The sequence below is a fragment of the Epinephelus moara genome, chromosome 20 (genome assembly GCF_006386435.1).
Source record: "Epinephelus moara isolate mb chromosome 20, YSFRI_EMoa_1.0, whole genome shotgun sequence".
NCBI lineage: Eukaryota > Metazoa > Chordata > Actinopteri > Perciformes > Serranidae > Epinephelus > Epinephelus moara.
The window spans coordinates 28,008,880-28,024,782 of NC_065525.1; the positions used below are offsets into that span (position 1 = coordinate 28,008,880).

General features: G+C 41.8%; 1 protein-coding gene across 2 annotated transcripts; it reads right to left on the reverse strand.

Moving 5' to 3' along the window:
* Positions 1 to 35: 35 nt before the first annotated feature.
* Positions 36 to 15,630, reverse strand: kcnc1b (potassium voltage-gated channel, Shaw-related subfamily, member 1b). Of its 2 annotated transcripts, none has more exons than XM_050074337.1 (4): positions 13,618 to 15,630; positions 8,091 to 9,006; positions 5,389 to 5,562; positions 36 to 1,700 (listed from the first exon to the last, which is right to left on the reverse strand). In XM_050074337.1, exons 1-4 carry the CDS (start codon positions 14,182 to 14,184, stop codon positions 1,591 to 1,593), a joined length of 1,767 nt encoding a protein of 588 aa, XP_049930294.1. In that variant the 5' UTR covers positions 14,185 to 15,630; the 3' UTR covers positions 36 to 1,590. The 2 variants fall into 2 exon arrangements, with proteins under 2 accessions (XP_049930294.1, XP_049930293.1); XM_050074336.1 differs by lacking the exon at positions 36 to 1,700 and adding an exon at positions 1,726 to 4,331.
* Positions 15,631 to 15,903: the final 273 nt, after the last annotated feature.

Consider the following 15,903-nt stretch of genomic DNA (forward strand, 5'->3'; position numbering starts at 1 on the left):
CACTCGTTGAAAAAAGATCATTTCTGTGTTTTTTTTATTTATCACTATTTATTGTACAAGCCTGAACTGTATTGGTCAAAAAAGACACAAAAAATCCCTAAACAACAAACCAATCAAAATGATCACTGAACACCTTATTGAGATAACTAACCACAAAATGCACGGTGTTCAAAACACACACTCTGAAGTCTCACTAAACGGCACCTTTAGTTGCCTCGTAGTTGTTTTTTGTCTCGTTTTGTAACAGCTGCTGTTTTTATTCCGTGTCGGCCAATGACCAGCACACTGTCCCCCATGTTTGTGCTCAGCTCTGTTGGCAGATTCAGTTCTGCTATACCTGACTGCATACAGTTCTCAGTAGGTTGTTGGCAGTGTGTTTGCAGTTGTTTGGTAAAAAGTTGGTCCCTTTCCACTAACTTTTCCACACCAACAGTGAAGCAGTACTTTGCATCCAGTAGCTCTCCTCTCTGTTTTTAATTAGGTATGCTCATTACTTGCCTTTAGAAGCTGATCCCTATGGGGGTCCTTATTGTATCTGTGTGCTTATTGAATACTGAACTGGTGCTTGCTTTAAACGGCTGGTGACTGATGACTAATGTGAAATAAAATGTGCAATAATTCATCATGTCGGTTAAGCTATACTCCTGAATGATAAGAAGAATTTGCATAACAGAGGCACTTGTCCAGTGTGATGTGTGTAATGTTTGGCATTGGTTAGTATTACATATTAACACGCCAATTTGCATATGTGCAGAAAAAGAATCATAATTCAGTTCTACATGATTGTCAATTAAAAGACACTACAGAATAAGTATGACTGTTTGAGTTGTGATATGAGTGTATTTTATACATAAGCTGTCTTTGTTTATCAAAGCATAGCTACGTATGACGATATATCAACATTTAATTCATGTTGAATATCTGTTTTCCCTTTGTGAATATCCCTCTTCAAGTTTTGATAAACCAAACAATTATTTACCAATTCTCAGCAGCAGACTTTGCCATTTTTAATGCCTCATAAATACAAGGTAGGAGTGGTGGGGTTTTTTTTTTTGTTTTTTTTTTGTGGATGTTATCTCTTTGATGCCTGAAAACATATCAAAGGAATGTTAAAAGTTCACTGGTGCAAAACAGTGCAAAAGTCTACAAAGATGTGACGATGACAGTGCAAAGTTTAAACGATTTCTTTCAAACTGTTTAGTCTGGCTGACATGACACGTGACATTGTTTCTGTTTTTTTGTTGTCGTTGTTTTTTCTTTTTTCTTTTTTTTTTGCCGGGGTGATTAAAATCGGAGCAACATTTTTTTTTCTTTCAACAGAAGAAGCACACAGATATTTGATGATCACTCAAAAAACATTGGGTACACACAACTTCAGCACACAAAAAAGCGTATTTACAGCACTGGCACACACCAAAAATAGGCACACAAATTACAACACAGTAACCAGTCACAGATACTGACCTACATAAGGCTTGACAACAAAACTTCCTCAGTGCTACATCTATGCTGAGTTTGTGATGTACAGGTTGTCACTGTCACACCCATTTAAAAAGACTAAGTAATACACACAACAATGCTACAGCACTATCAGGTGGGTGATGGGCCATTATGGGTCATACACATAGTGGTTGGGACACCATGGTTCATAACACAAACTGACTCTGTTGGTTGTCTGCTCCGGTGCTGTCGCTGGGTCTCTATAAACATATAAAAAAACAATAACAAAAATAAATTATTACACAAATTATGTGGAATGGTGCAAATGATGGCGATGATGGATATCTCTGCGACGGATGAGACATGACACTAGCTTGGAGAGTAAAGAAAATGTGCTCCATTAGTTCGTCATGGTAAACGACAGGTTTACCATGTGTTTCCCATGCTTAGCCAAGGCATCAGACAACGATGTACTGTCTGTGTGCAGAGGTTAGATTCTTGAGTCGGTTAATAAACATGCCCAGTCATGCTGCGTTTTACAGGTTGATGTACAGTAGTTCGGTCATTGTCATGCGTTTGTATACTTTGCGTCATGCTCTCACAGTCACCTCGTTTTTTTTTAAGGCTCTCTTTGACCGGGTAAACGGAGGGTCAAACAGCGGTTCAAAGCACTAGCTGTGAGCTAGTGGGAAAGGAAAGATGTATGTATGCATGTGCTGTTGAATAAAAACGGAGTCTAAACGCTCGTTGTGTATAAAATTTATTTCATGCAAGGACTTATATTTACATATTTTTATTTGAATACTTTTCTGTTGCATAAATGGAAAATACATGCATTTACCTTTCCCCAAGTAGACCCACATCCCATGCTGTGTCGTATTGTACTTTTTTTTTTTTCACTTGAATTGCATGAGCATATAATTCACCTGCATCTCTTCACATCAAATCTTCACAAGGTTTTTTTTTTCTTAAATATATAACGTCCATAAATTACCACAAGAGACATGACTCGAAATGTAAAACTCTGCTCATTCAGAATAAAAACAAAACTTAGATGACTTGCTATACTTATATCTTCCTCTAGAAATTGACATTTCTGATTGGTCAACATAAAATTTGTTAAAGTGCCCTGAAAGAATTGTGCATAATTATTGGGACAGCATCAATACATGTAACAGTAACAGTATCGATGTTTTAAATCAATAGACATACATGCTGCCGAAGTCATCCTGACATCTCTGGTAACTCGATATATTTTGGCTCTGTAGAGTTGCCTGGTCCCCTTTAATAATTTGTGCTTTATCATACAAAAATTCTTGAGATGGGGACTGTAAAGTCAGTGTTTTCAGCTGTTATTTTTACCGCTATTAAATCCTTAAATCCTAGTGTGTGTTGGATGGTGTAACAATAGTAACCAATTTACTGTGACTAAGGGTACAAGGGTGGTGCAAAAAGGTACAAGATGCACCGTATAAAATAAAGCTTTCGTTACACTGTTATGAGCATGTTATAAAGTGTATTGATGCTACACTGGGAGCACTTATGTAATATCATGTCAATTTATTACTTGCTTTTACTTTGCCTCGCCAGGTATGAAGGCACCGTTGTTTTATAATTCATGAGTCTTGCCTTAATTTAGGCACAGCAGCAGAAATAGAAGTCGCTGCAGACTACGGATACTGTTGAAAAACTAGAACTACCAGTAAATATATTTGTATAAAAACTATTTATGCTCATAACAGCATTAGTTGGCTTTATGACAGATCGTTCAAGTCAAATCACGCTATTTTAGTCGGAGGCCCCAGTCAAATGAATACAAGAAAATAAGTATATGAATTTGGGGAAAGGCAAAGAATGGCGGCTACATAAAAATCTCTGCTATGACTGAGTCTCTTGTAAAGCTGTCTCAAAATGCATAAAAATGACAAAGCTTTAGAAGCCTTTGAAAGAAAAAACTTTTTTTTCTTACAGGTACTGCGATACAGTTAGCTTCTTGTTGAACATAATTTCTCATGCAGTTCATGCAAATGAACAAAACAGTTTTAGTTCTGTTGACATTAAAATGTATTCATCACTAGTATCATAGGAATTGTCATCATCTCCATATTGCATTGGACATCATGAACATCGCGTTCATTTTTTTTTCTTTTCTTTTAATGGCCACTCAGATAACATTGAGCCTCGTCTGGATTGCACTTTCAGAATGATAACGTCTCTACTTTGCAACGTACAAAGCACTTAAGAGGAGTTCCCTTAACAGCTGGCAATGGTACCTTTTGGATATGTTTCAGAGCCACGTATTGTTAATGTCCAGCATATTATTAGCAGGGGTTACATCTTATGAAAGTTTCTTTCACAAAATTGTAAAAAGCAGATGAGATAAAAGTTACTGGCAGAAGAGTATGTGAGATCAAAAGCAACAGAGCAACAGGCAATGATGTAAACACAGGGAAAGAGTGGGTTTAGCCTGAACAGTGCTTTGTCTGCAACTGAGGTGACCCATGCAGAGTGGCATGTGCCAATGTTGTCTAGTCTAGGATATGATGACACACCCAAGGAGAACACTTGGGTAAGCTTGAGTATTAGACACAGTTAAGATACAGTTTTCCAGAAAAATAATGAAAGAAAAATGAAAGAAAACAAAAAAAAGCAAGAGTGAAGGCAAGTGTAAAAGCAAAATTTGACAGGTAAGATAAGAAGGAGGAGTGTGGACTGGCCTTCCAATGGCATTGTGTCTGCTACTCAACCATGCTACATAATGGATGGGATGGGAGAATGTGAGTGCTGCATTAGACAAGGTGGGCTGCAGGGCAGGGCGGACACTGAGGACACTCCAGAGGCATCCCCGCTCATGCCAGACATGCTGTTAAGGCTCCAAGGCTTTTCATAACCTTCAGTTGAAAAACAGAGAACGTTCTGAGTACACTGCAGCACTGAATCCATGACAAGACTGTTTTTGGCTGTTTTCCTCACTGATAATACTACACCTGTTGCTTTCTTGTTTTTGTCTCCAAAGAAACAGGTCAACACAGACTTGAGACAGATTATTATTCTCCATGCATTGAGTGCATCAGGAGTACAACAGCATGCACCGGGTGGTACTGGAATGGTTTGGAGTATAACACTATAAAAGACTTGAAAAGGTAGGCACCTCAGGCAGGGAATGTGTTTTCAGCTACAGGTTGAATTTCATACTGTAGGCCATTTACTGGTAGTGTGCTGGCTGCACTCACAGACCGACGTAACTTACTTAGAGGAATGTTTGGTGGATAAATACTAAATAAACACAAAGGCTTTAACCCTGGTATTAAAGTGTAAAAATCAGTAAATTAGAATTTGGCTCTAAATAACATTAATAATAATATTTAGCCTTCCTCCATTTGTGTTGTGCTCCTTCACCATACTGATAGCACCCATCAGCAAGACACTTCATGCACCATTATGGTCAAGAGCAATGTACTCATAAATCAGGATCCTGCATGGTATTTATCATTAAAACACATATACATACATGGTACACACATAGCACATAAATACTTTCTTAGGCATGTAAGACAACACATTCTAGATCATATCGAAAATAGCTTTCTTACTGGTAAATAAATAGGGGTATTACATTATGCATGGTATCAAAAAATATATTATGTAGATGTGGACAATTATTGACATTTGTGGTGATTGTGCTTGGCCTTAACAGATGTTTGTGTGACTTGAAATATATTTACAATTCCAAAAGGGATAATTGAGGAGAAGCAGCTGCTGTGAAAGTGTGTAATAAGAGGTTTGTTGTTGTGTTTGTGTGTGTATGTGTGCGTGTGTGTGTGTGCCTGTGGAAACACTGAGGCGTAACACTCAGCAAAGAGAAGGAAAAAAGGAGCGTGTCCTGTCTACGGTCTACAGGGTGTCAGTGTCTTACAGGGGCCTGTGATTGGCTGTTACTGTACGTACCCCTCCTCACTCTGCCCCCTGTGTGGTTGGGGCGTTCAGCAGTGGTGACCAGGAAGCAGGGCCGCTCTCTGTCGCTGGGGCTGAAGATTTCCTCCGGAGATATGGCCTGGTCTATATGAGGGCAATCTTCGTTGGCCAGCGCTGCGTTAGCTGCCTCACCGTTTAGCTTGGAATCTTGGGAGAAAACAATGAAGAAAAGAAAAAACAAACAAAGGAAACGTGGTTCAAACGCGATGAAGCGGCTTCTGTGCAACTTAAATGTGGAACAAATTGCCAGATGCTGACACCTGAAACACTGCTGACCACTTTCAAATCCAAGCACCATTGTTTGAATTAATTTTAAAGGAATACTTTACCCACAAATGACCATCTGTTTATGAATTAATTATGCTGTGTTACCAAAAATTCATGGAGAAAAATCTGTAAACAGCGAATGTATTGATTTATTGACTAGGGACCTTGTTTAACAACAGTAAAACTATATCAAAACATCCTTTTACAAACAGTTACACAACTTCTACAGAATAATCCAAGTCTCATTTATCCGGTTGTGTGCTCGGTATTTCCATAACACATATATCTTCACTAAAAACCATGAGTATCAGAGTCTGGCTTTAAAGCATAGACTGTAAAAAATAACTGACATAGCTATCGTGATGTCACACATTGGTTTGAAGCCTCAAGTCTGGCATTACGGCCATCGCCATCTTGGATTTTTGAAGCCAGAGGTCACCATATGTGGGCGAGAGGCTGGCGCTGTGGAGGAGCGAGGGGTGGATCTGACTGAGAAGCCAAGAACACTGTTGCCAGACAGCCTGTCACTCAAAGCGGCCTGCCCTTAATTATGCATACATGTAGGCCTACATGAAAAATGGCTGCATTATATAAAAATTCACCCTCCACACAGTTGTCATGAATGTCGAAATTAAATATAGACACCGAATCTGTTTTTGTAGCAGGCTGTAAACATGTTTATTTCTACTGTAAATTCTGGCATTGTAACATGGGTGTCTTTGGGGATTGACTGGCGCCTGGAACCAGCCTCAAGCAGCTGTTCAAAGAACTGCAGTTTTTGGCACCTCCATTGTGGCTTCACTTCTCAGCCCTAGAGGTTGCCACTTGGTAAATATTCAACAGATTGATCTAGGCTGAGATTTAGTTGGAGACTATACTGTTTTGCAGTAGCCTCCCAATCCATCTTGCATCAGCTATCAATCAGTAATAACTGTCACTAACAAGCATCATCAGTTTTTGGCATTTGCATGTTGGCCTCATTTTTCAGTCCTGCAGGTTGCCGCTTGGTTTAAATAGAGCACAGTCAAGTTTCACTTTCATTTCAGTTTTAATTTGTTAAGTTTAATAGTGAAACAGCGTGTTTGGTAAGTACTGAGCGTACAACTGGATAAATGAGATCTGCACAAACTGTGTGAGAGACAGTAAGCAGGTGTTTTAGTGTAGTTTTGCTGTTGTTAAACATGATCCCCAATCATTCAATAAATCAATATGTTTGCCATTTTCTGTGGAAGCATTTGATAAAAATAGTTTTCTTCACGAATTCAAGGTAACACCACATGACTAACTGACATTCAAATGGTCATTTTGTGGGTAAAGTTCTTCTTTTCTGTTGTTTTTATTGTTTTACTCTGTGTGCTTTTTTCTGTTATCCTTTATTGTTTTTATTCTATGTGCTTTTGATTGCTTGTGTTTTTGCCTGTGTAATCTGTAAAGCACATTGAGTTGCCTTTGGGTATGAAATGTGCTGTGTAAATAAATTTGCCTTGCCTTTCATATAGGCAGGTTTTTTTTCTTTTTTTTCAGAATTAAGCACCACATTTTTTAATATATCTTCAGTTTTCACATTCTACCACCTGGATACACACAGGGATTACCTCGTATAATAATACTGAGTGTATCACTGCTGTCTAATGTTTGCTTTGCACTCTGTTCTGTATGTTATTGAGCACAAACTGTATCAAACATCAGTTTATCTTTGCATTAATGCCACCAGAGGAACTCAGGAGAAAATCAGCTGATCCCAGCATCTATTTATATGTTGTTTAAGATATACTATGCAGGATTTTCCTTAAAAACAACCATCACTTATGAGCCACTAGAAATGTTAAGGACATTCATGAGTGTTTTCCCCCACAGCGCTCAGGTGAGGTTGGGGCTTTGTGAAAAGGTAGAGACCAGGTTCCAGACCTAAAGCAGCAGGCATCCAAGAGATACAGTGCTGAAAAAACAGAAAAAAGTGAGGCAAAACACCAAACAAATGAATCTGTGGCTGGCCTTTACTGTTACTTTTGCTGGTGAGCCTGTTTACAGACATTAACGGACAATCCTGCATAGTATACCTTTAACATCAGGAATACATGGTGATTACAGGCTCTCAGTTAGTCTTAAGAGAGAGGAGGAGTGAACCGCTGCATTAAGAAGTGCAAAATCAATATCAAGATTACTCACGGTCTGCCTCAATCTCTCTATTCTCCTATCCAGAGCAGAAGATGCTCTTCATCACATATTTTATTGATTGTTTTCAGCGGGAAACTCATTTGTTTAATCTCATGCCTGAATCATCAGCTGATTGAAGTGTGGGAACAGACAAACAATGAAACCGCTGAGTAGCGATGTGGCTGCTTCAGGAAGACAGAGAAGTGATGAGACGACAGTATATCAGAGAACACATCATCTTTGTTCCTTACCTTGAAACTTTATCTCGAAAACGTCGTCATTGGGGATGGGGCTCGGCTGTTGGGAGCTGATGCTTGACTTACAGAAGTTTGGAGAACCTGGTTGGGGTGCCCGAGGGATATGCCTGTTCTTTTTCTTTGGTAGTTTCTGTTTCGCCATGGCCAGAGAGTAATACATTCCAAAGTTGTTGACAATCACAGGGACGGGCATGGCGATGGTCAGCACACCTGCCAGAGCGCACAGGGCTCCGACCAGCATACCGGAGGTCGTCTGCGGGTACATGTCTCCATAGCCAAGGGTCGTCATGGTCACCACAGCCCACCAGAATCCAATCGGGATGTTCTTGAAGTGTGTGTGCTCGCTGGCTCGAGGGTCATTGGGGTTAGCTCCAATCCGTTCAGCGTAGTAGATCATAGTAGCAAAGATGAGGACACCGAGGGCAAGGAAGATGATGAGGAGTAGGAACTCGTTGGTGCTGGCCCTCAACGTGTGACCCAGCACCCTCAGTCCCACAAAGTGACGCGTCAGCTTGAAGATACGCAGGATCCGCACAAAGCGGACGACTCTCAGGAAGCCCAGCACGTCCTTAGCTGCCTTGGAGGAGAGCCCGCTTAGGCCGACCTCTAGGTAGAAGGGCAGGATGGCCACAAAGTCGATGATGTTCAGGGCATTCCGAATGAAGTCACATTTATTCGGGCAGAAAGTTATTCGCATTAGAAATTCAAAAGTGAACCACACCACGCAAACGCCTTCGATGTAGGTGAGGTAGAGCGCAGTCTCAGTCTCCTGGTAGGTGTGCTCCACTGTGATGTTGTCCACCACCTCCACCTCAGTACGGTTGATGATGGGGTTGAAGGCCTCGTGGGTCTCCAGACAGAAGGTGGTGATGGACACCAGAATAAAGAACAGCGAGGCCAGAGCCACCCACTGGGCAGGAAATGTATTTAGGGTGCAGCACAAGAAATAGAGGGGAGAGAGGAGGGGGGAAGAAGGACAAAGAGAAGCACAGTAATTCATGCAATGTAATCAAGCTCAACGCCCAGCAGCCATTCTTAGCACGTCACAATGCAATTCAATCTATTATCAGAGACAATGCCGTCTGGTTTGACAGTGACAGTGGCATTGACACACTCTCTCGCTCCCCCCTCCCTCTCCCTGCACTCTATGTGTCTTGATTCAGAAGTGTCAGAGTAAAAGGGACAATCAATGCAAGCGTGCCGCTCTCGCTTCTGCCCCCCTCCGCTGTATCTCAAGGTCATGGCATTTTCAAGGGCATGCTACATTAGAATTACTAAGAGCCAGCAGCAGCAGCAGGAGATGGGACATTAACCCACATGACTAAAATTAGCGGGGGCTCTTCCCTTCAGCACTATCACTACGGTACAGTAGGTCTTCCCTACACAAGGTCATACTATCCAGATGATCAACTCTTGGGAATCGTAGTGAGCTGAGAGGCTTGCTGAGCTGATGACAGACTTATACGAGGAACCTATATTTCGCTTAATGGTGAATGTGTACTTTAGCCTTCATTCTGTATTGATTAGAGGATCAGATTTCTTCACATTTAGGCTCTGTTATTCCTGATGCATACGACATGGGTGGAACAGATACAGTATTCTCTCCTGGGTATTGATTGCAACGCTGTCCTCATGTTATCCTGCTCTGATCATGCTATACTGGTTTAGAGTATGCACGCTGTAGCTGGAGTGGAAAAACTGCCGTATCTTAAATGGGAATCGGAGGTCAATAGATCAGAGTTGCTGGACAAAGATTCAGACAGTTAGAGTGGATAGCTACTTAATCATCCTATGAATCACAAAAATTGGATCAATAGCAGTTTGTTCATGCATGACGATGTCTTTATAAGAGTAAGTGAGTCTCTGTAGTGCTGCTTAAACTAATGCACAGCGTTGTTAAGTAGCTGCCAGGAGGTTAGTTGGAGTGGGGCATGTCTGGGCACGAGGGCGTCTTACATATATTCCACTGAGCAAAGGAAACACTGCGTCTTAGTCAGTCAGGTCCATTCACAGTTTGTCACGCAGCACAAGATGGAAAACAGGCCCTCATCACAACATCTCATCACTGGCAATTCATTGCATTGTGCTGAGGAAATCACTGTTGCTTATGAATGTCTGTTTCCCATCTATGTTTTTATAGCGGTCCGGAGGGAACCTGTGCGTTAGCAGAGACTTCGGCACGGCAACCTTCTTGCTGTCAGCAGGGCTGTCCTCTTTGTTCAGAGAGACGACTCACTCTGCGCAAAGAGGACACACACCAGATTATGAAGATGATGAAGGTTAAGATGACATTTGAATTTTAAGACTTTAACCTGGCATGTGAATAGCTTTGTGTTCTTTAAAATTATTTTTAAAATAAAAAAAATGTCCATATTTAAAATACTAATAGAGTGAAGACTAAAAGAACACTTGATATATTAATGCAGTCACACTCAAAATTACTAGAATAAGTACCTTTGTAAGGCTAATAATGCTCATCTTTGTTGGTACACTGTGAGAGAGATTGTGTGTCAGTTTTTGAGGCATTAGCACAGTGTATGTGGTGCTGTTGTATTGGATTGCATAATATTGTTGTTTTGTCCACCCCCTCTACAGTATGTACTGTACAAAATAACAAGTACAACCTAGAATATAATACAATCCAATTCAACCACATTGAAAACTACGACCTTAAATAACAACAGATTGGAATAAACAGCAGAGGCTGAATTACCAACTGGGCAAAGTGGACAACTAAGGCTGGGACCCCGGACCATTATGGGTCCCAAGAGACGCAGACTGATTGTCAGCAAATATGTTCTGATTTAATTAATTGCTGATTGTTTCGGAGCATCGTGTCTGCCTGTATCTAAATTTATATGTTGCGTATTCCTGAATTAGTTTAGTGAAATTACCTAAGACAGATAACACACCACTGGGGGCATCCGTGAGTCAGCTGTCAACACCTAACCCGAGTGTTGGCATTGTCCATTTCTGCAAACTTTAGATAAGTAAAATTTGTATGTTTCATGTGTAGTGGATATGAAATGTTGTGTTTCTTTGCGTTAAAATGTTATGTTGTGACAGTGATGTGGTTAATATGTGGTTAGGTTTAGGCACAAAAACTACTTGGTTAGGGTTAGGAAAACATCGTGTTGGACTTAAAATACCCGGTTTGGTTGCTACAAACACAGCTGGACATGTCCCGACCTCTTGTTGAAAAATATCAGCTTTTGTCACTACAAACATGGCTGGAAATGTCCCGACTGCTGATTAAAATACCCATTTTTGGGTCACCCAGGCAATATCTTTGCCACAGCGGCAAAAAAACGCTTTTGAGATGTCCCGCTTTGGGCTTGACATGTCACAATCTCTCATTAAATAATACTCTTTTTTTCGTTACAAACACAGCTGGAAATGTCCCAACCTCGGATAAAATTACTTGCTGTTGTCACTACAAACACGGCTGGAAATGTCTCGTTAAAAAATACCTGCTATTGTCATTTCAAACATGGCTGGAAACGTCCCAAGTTGTCATTAAAATACCCACTTTTGTTATTTGTTGGTCTTTAACAGTGTCTGCTGCTGTTTGCTGCTAGGCAGCCGTCTCACCTAGGTGTCACGCCATCCACCATCCCTTTTCTGATGAGAAACTCAGCTCATACACATGTAATCTGAACTACGTCACGAAATATTGATGTGACATGTATGAACTGTATAAATGTAACATATCCGTGCTTTGCACAAGCGTATAATGGCAATAATTTGTTCTGTTGACTGGGCTGCAACACCTCAATTATGCAGTATGAACAAATGTTTAATATTTTAGGTTCACTGACAGTAGAGCTGAAATAATGAGTCACTTACTTGAACAGAAAATTAATCAGCAACAACAGTTTGGGTCATTTTTTATGGAGTTATTACTGTGTTTTTTTTTTAGTTTTCTATGATTGTAGACTGCATCTCTTTGGTTTTTGGATTTGTTGACAGACAAAACAAGGTGTTTGAATATGTCAACATGGGCTTTAGAAAGTCGTGATTATTTAGTTAATCTAAAAGCAAGCACTTTGGCTGACCGTGACAGGTCTTTTAAACGTGCTAAATAAATAAAAGTGAACTTGAACTTGAACTAAAAAATTATAATCAGATATCTCAATAATGAAAATAATTCTAATTTGCAGTGCTCTTGTCATTTTGTCAGCCTGTGTACAACAGTGAGCAAGAGAACTGTAAAATAAACATCACCATCACTGCCAGCACGCTTCAGTGTGATAAAGCCTCATTGTTATACTTTCATGCCTCCTGACACACTGCCTCACTCAGCCCTCTGAACATCCCACCCCTCAAACTGTTAAACAAACGCTGCCTCTGATCTAGCCGCCTCTTACAGTAAATTGTGTCTTTGTGGCAGTTAGGGAACAGTGTGGCCTGAAAGGGAGGGCGACAGGCGAAGATTGTTTGTTCCTTATTGGCTAATTCTCACTGTTACTGGCGCACCCCAGGCCTACTGTGATACGCAGTGACAAGGGTTTTCCACTGATGTATCCACTGTGAATAGAGTCTGTAATTAACTCTGAGGATCTCTTCTAATTAATCTTCTTGCCAGTCTTGGTGGAGTTCTGTCAATCTTTGCTCTGCTTTGTCTTGCTCACTGTTAAATGTGGGTCACATCTAAGGATTTCTCTGCTTTGGGAAATATCCCTACGTGCAGAAAGTGAAATCTGAAAGAAGTCTGTGTGTGTTGGTTAAAGCATTTCCACTAATGCTTGCTGTAAGAGTGAGAACATGTCAATACAGTTTACACTTGCTGGATGGGGCCTGGTAACTAATTAGACCAATCAGTGCTACAGCTGTTAAACCAGCGGGCAGCACAGCGGTCTTTGCAGGGGACAGTGGTCCAAAAAACACCAAAAAAAATCACAAGGTGTAATGTCATTTCATTGTCACCATCAAGAGGCTTTACGCCCAGATGGAAAAGTGCCCATAACGATGACCAAAAATGTCACCTCAAACAGCAACCCAATTTTTTGTCTGGAAGTCTGCCACTAAAGTCCTGGTGGTGCCAAAGATCTGCTTTCCTAATGTGCATCTGACCTATTTAAACTCAGAGCCAGGCTGCTCAGGGATTCTTGTGGCCTGGAAATATCAATCCAAAGACCAGTGAGAGCCACAATCACTCTTTATCTTCTCCTGCCAGATAGAGGAGGGTGGGAGTGATGATTTGCATGTAAATGATTTTGACAGATGAGGTCTTTGGCTGATTTTTCCGCCCCTCCTTCTCTGGACAGTCACATCCCTGCTGTGGAGACCCCTGGGAGGGCAATTTCAAGGTCATCAAAAGCCTCTTTAAACCTCCCATGGCCATCAATCTTTGTTTCACCACCAAGGGACAAACACATTCACAACTGAGCTCCTGCATGCAGCTGTTGAACATTTTGTGTGTTGTTTTAAGTCAGGATATGCCTGTGATAACTCCTGATGTGGTTTTCAGATCTTAAGTTCAATAAGGAGAACAAATATCTTAGACTTAAAAGCAACTCACCCTTGCATATTTAGAGGAGTAAGGGTCCTCAAACAGAGCCCAAACATGTTTCTGCCACCGGCTCCACAGGCTTCCACTCCTGGCATCATGAGTGTCTGCCTGCGCCAGCCTCCTTGTCATTTCATCCACATCATCCTCGGCAGTATGCTCCAGCTCTGGCTCCGCATCATCGCTCCCCAGGTCTAACAGGCCCCCCCCGCCGAAACTATCAAGGGCCTCCTCTGCCTCCCGGTGCTGGCGATAGGTCATCCAGCAGCATGGCTCCACGTCTGTCTCATCAATGCCCCAGAAGGCCAGTTCCTCCTCATAGAGGGGCCCGCAGACATCAGCCGGGCAGTGCAGTTTACCTGTCCTGTAGTAATTAAGGATATGTGCAAACACGCCAGGATGGCGGTCGAAGAAAAATTCCTCGATCTTGGCATCATAGTCAAAGTGGTTGGGTGCATCAGGCTCGGCCAACCAGGACAAACGGGTGCCAGGTAGAGTGCGCAGGGTGCTGCGGTATGTCTGATGTCTGATCCCTCCCACGTTTATCACAATGCGATCCTTGTCGTCGCTCAGGCCCATTGCGTCCCTTAGGCATTTCTCCAATAAGTTCCCTTCATCGCAAAGGTAAGTCTAGGCGCCCCTGTGCAACCATGCACAGCACTGATCACACTGAAGCAAACAATTACATAAAGGCAGCAGCGCGCAAAACAACCTGTCGTCTCTCACCAACTATGAAAGAAATCGGGGCTGTTGGACACGCATCAGGCTACATTCACTCTAAATAAACCCTGCGTTTCCTACGAGCACCTGTCATGCAACTGGAGGATCATAAACGCTTATAGCTGCCAGACTCACTGGAGGGTATAGAATCGAAATCCAAAATGATTGCAGCCAATGGCATCACATTAAGAATGGACGTCACATCGTCTGTAAATCCAAGATGTCGAGATAAAAGCACAAACGCTGACAAATTTCCCCCCCGCCAGGAGAGCAAATCCAGCTCATTGGACTCCCCAAGTTGCGGTAATTGATCGGATCAGTCCTGAGCAGGTTTATGACTTTCACAGCAAGGTGACTGCGGTGGTGCTGAGCGGACAGCGCCTGTCCGGCAGCTCCTGATGGAGACTCGGCGCTGTTTTCAGTCCCTCCTCTGTTGCTGCCTACAGACTCACCTCCTTCACACCGACGCTCAGCCCGCTCCCTCTCTGCGTGTAACGACACACCGCCGCTGTACACCAGCTCTTTGTCTCAGCGCAGAGATGCTCTCCTGCATGGGAACTTTCCTTCACGCATTGCTCAGAAGGAGAAACACCCACAAAATGCTCTTATTTCTGTGCTGTGTGGTGAAGCAAAACAGAAAAATGAGAGATGAGAGGGTGACAAACCTCCTCTCAAAAAAAACGCCCAAACTGCCTGTTATTCACACCGTGCCCAGCTCTCCTCTCAGATCACATGGAGCATGCCCAGTGGACCCTGCATCTGTTAAAACCCGCTGTCAAGCCCTCTAATTAAAGCTGTTGAAATTGTCATCGCTGCCCAAATTTTGTCACTTGGAGGGTTTATGGTCGGTCAGCTGCTGCAGCAGTCAGAGGGACTCTTCATGCACAGCTGGCTGGAGAAGGAGTGACCCTGGAGCCATGAACACGCAGATCCGCCCATGCCATCAAAGAGAGACTGATCATATTACCTTCTGATAGCCTCGTGATTTACTGATGTGAGACTCAGACTGTTGTTGACAGGCTGCATGTGTGTGTCCCCTCACTGACTGTGGAGATGTTTGTAAAACAAAGAGCTGAGAGGGTTTTTTTCTTATTTTGCGCAACTCTTATGTGCTGCACTTGTGTGTAATAATAATTAGCCTCCACCTGTGTTTTCATGTGCCAGCAGAGGGCGCGATTGCTCACTGCAAAGAGGTGCCTCTTTGGTCCCTTTCATTTTGTGTTTGTTAATTAACGCGAGATCTTAAAAACGTGTCAACAGATTAAATACATGGAAAACTGGGCCATGATATAAAGGATAAGTGCTTACTTTTTAGTGTGGATTGATGATTTTGTTTTCAACATTTTCATAGCTCATTTGACACATTTTGTCATGAATTAAACTTGAATAAGAAAAAAATCAATCAATGTCACACATGTAAACCTGCACCATTATTACTATGTGTATGCTGATGCAGATTTGCACTTTTTAAACTGGTTTCATTAATAAAAAAAAAAAAAACACAAGGGATTGCACTTTTTCCCTTCCTTTTTTCTCCTCCCTTTCCTCTAGAAAAAAACATGGGACTTTCTGTCCTAC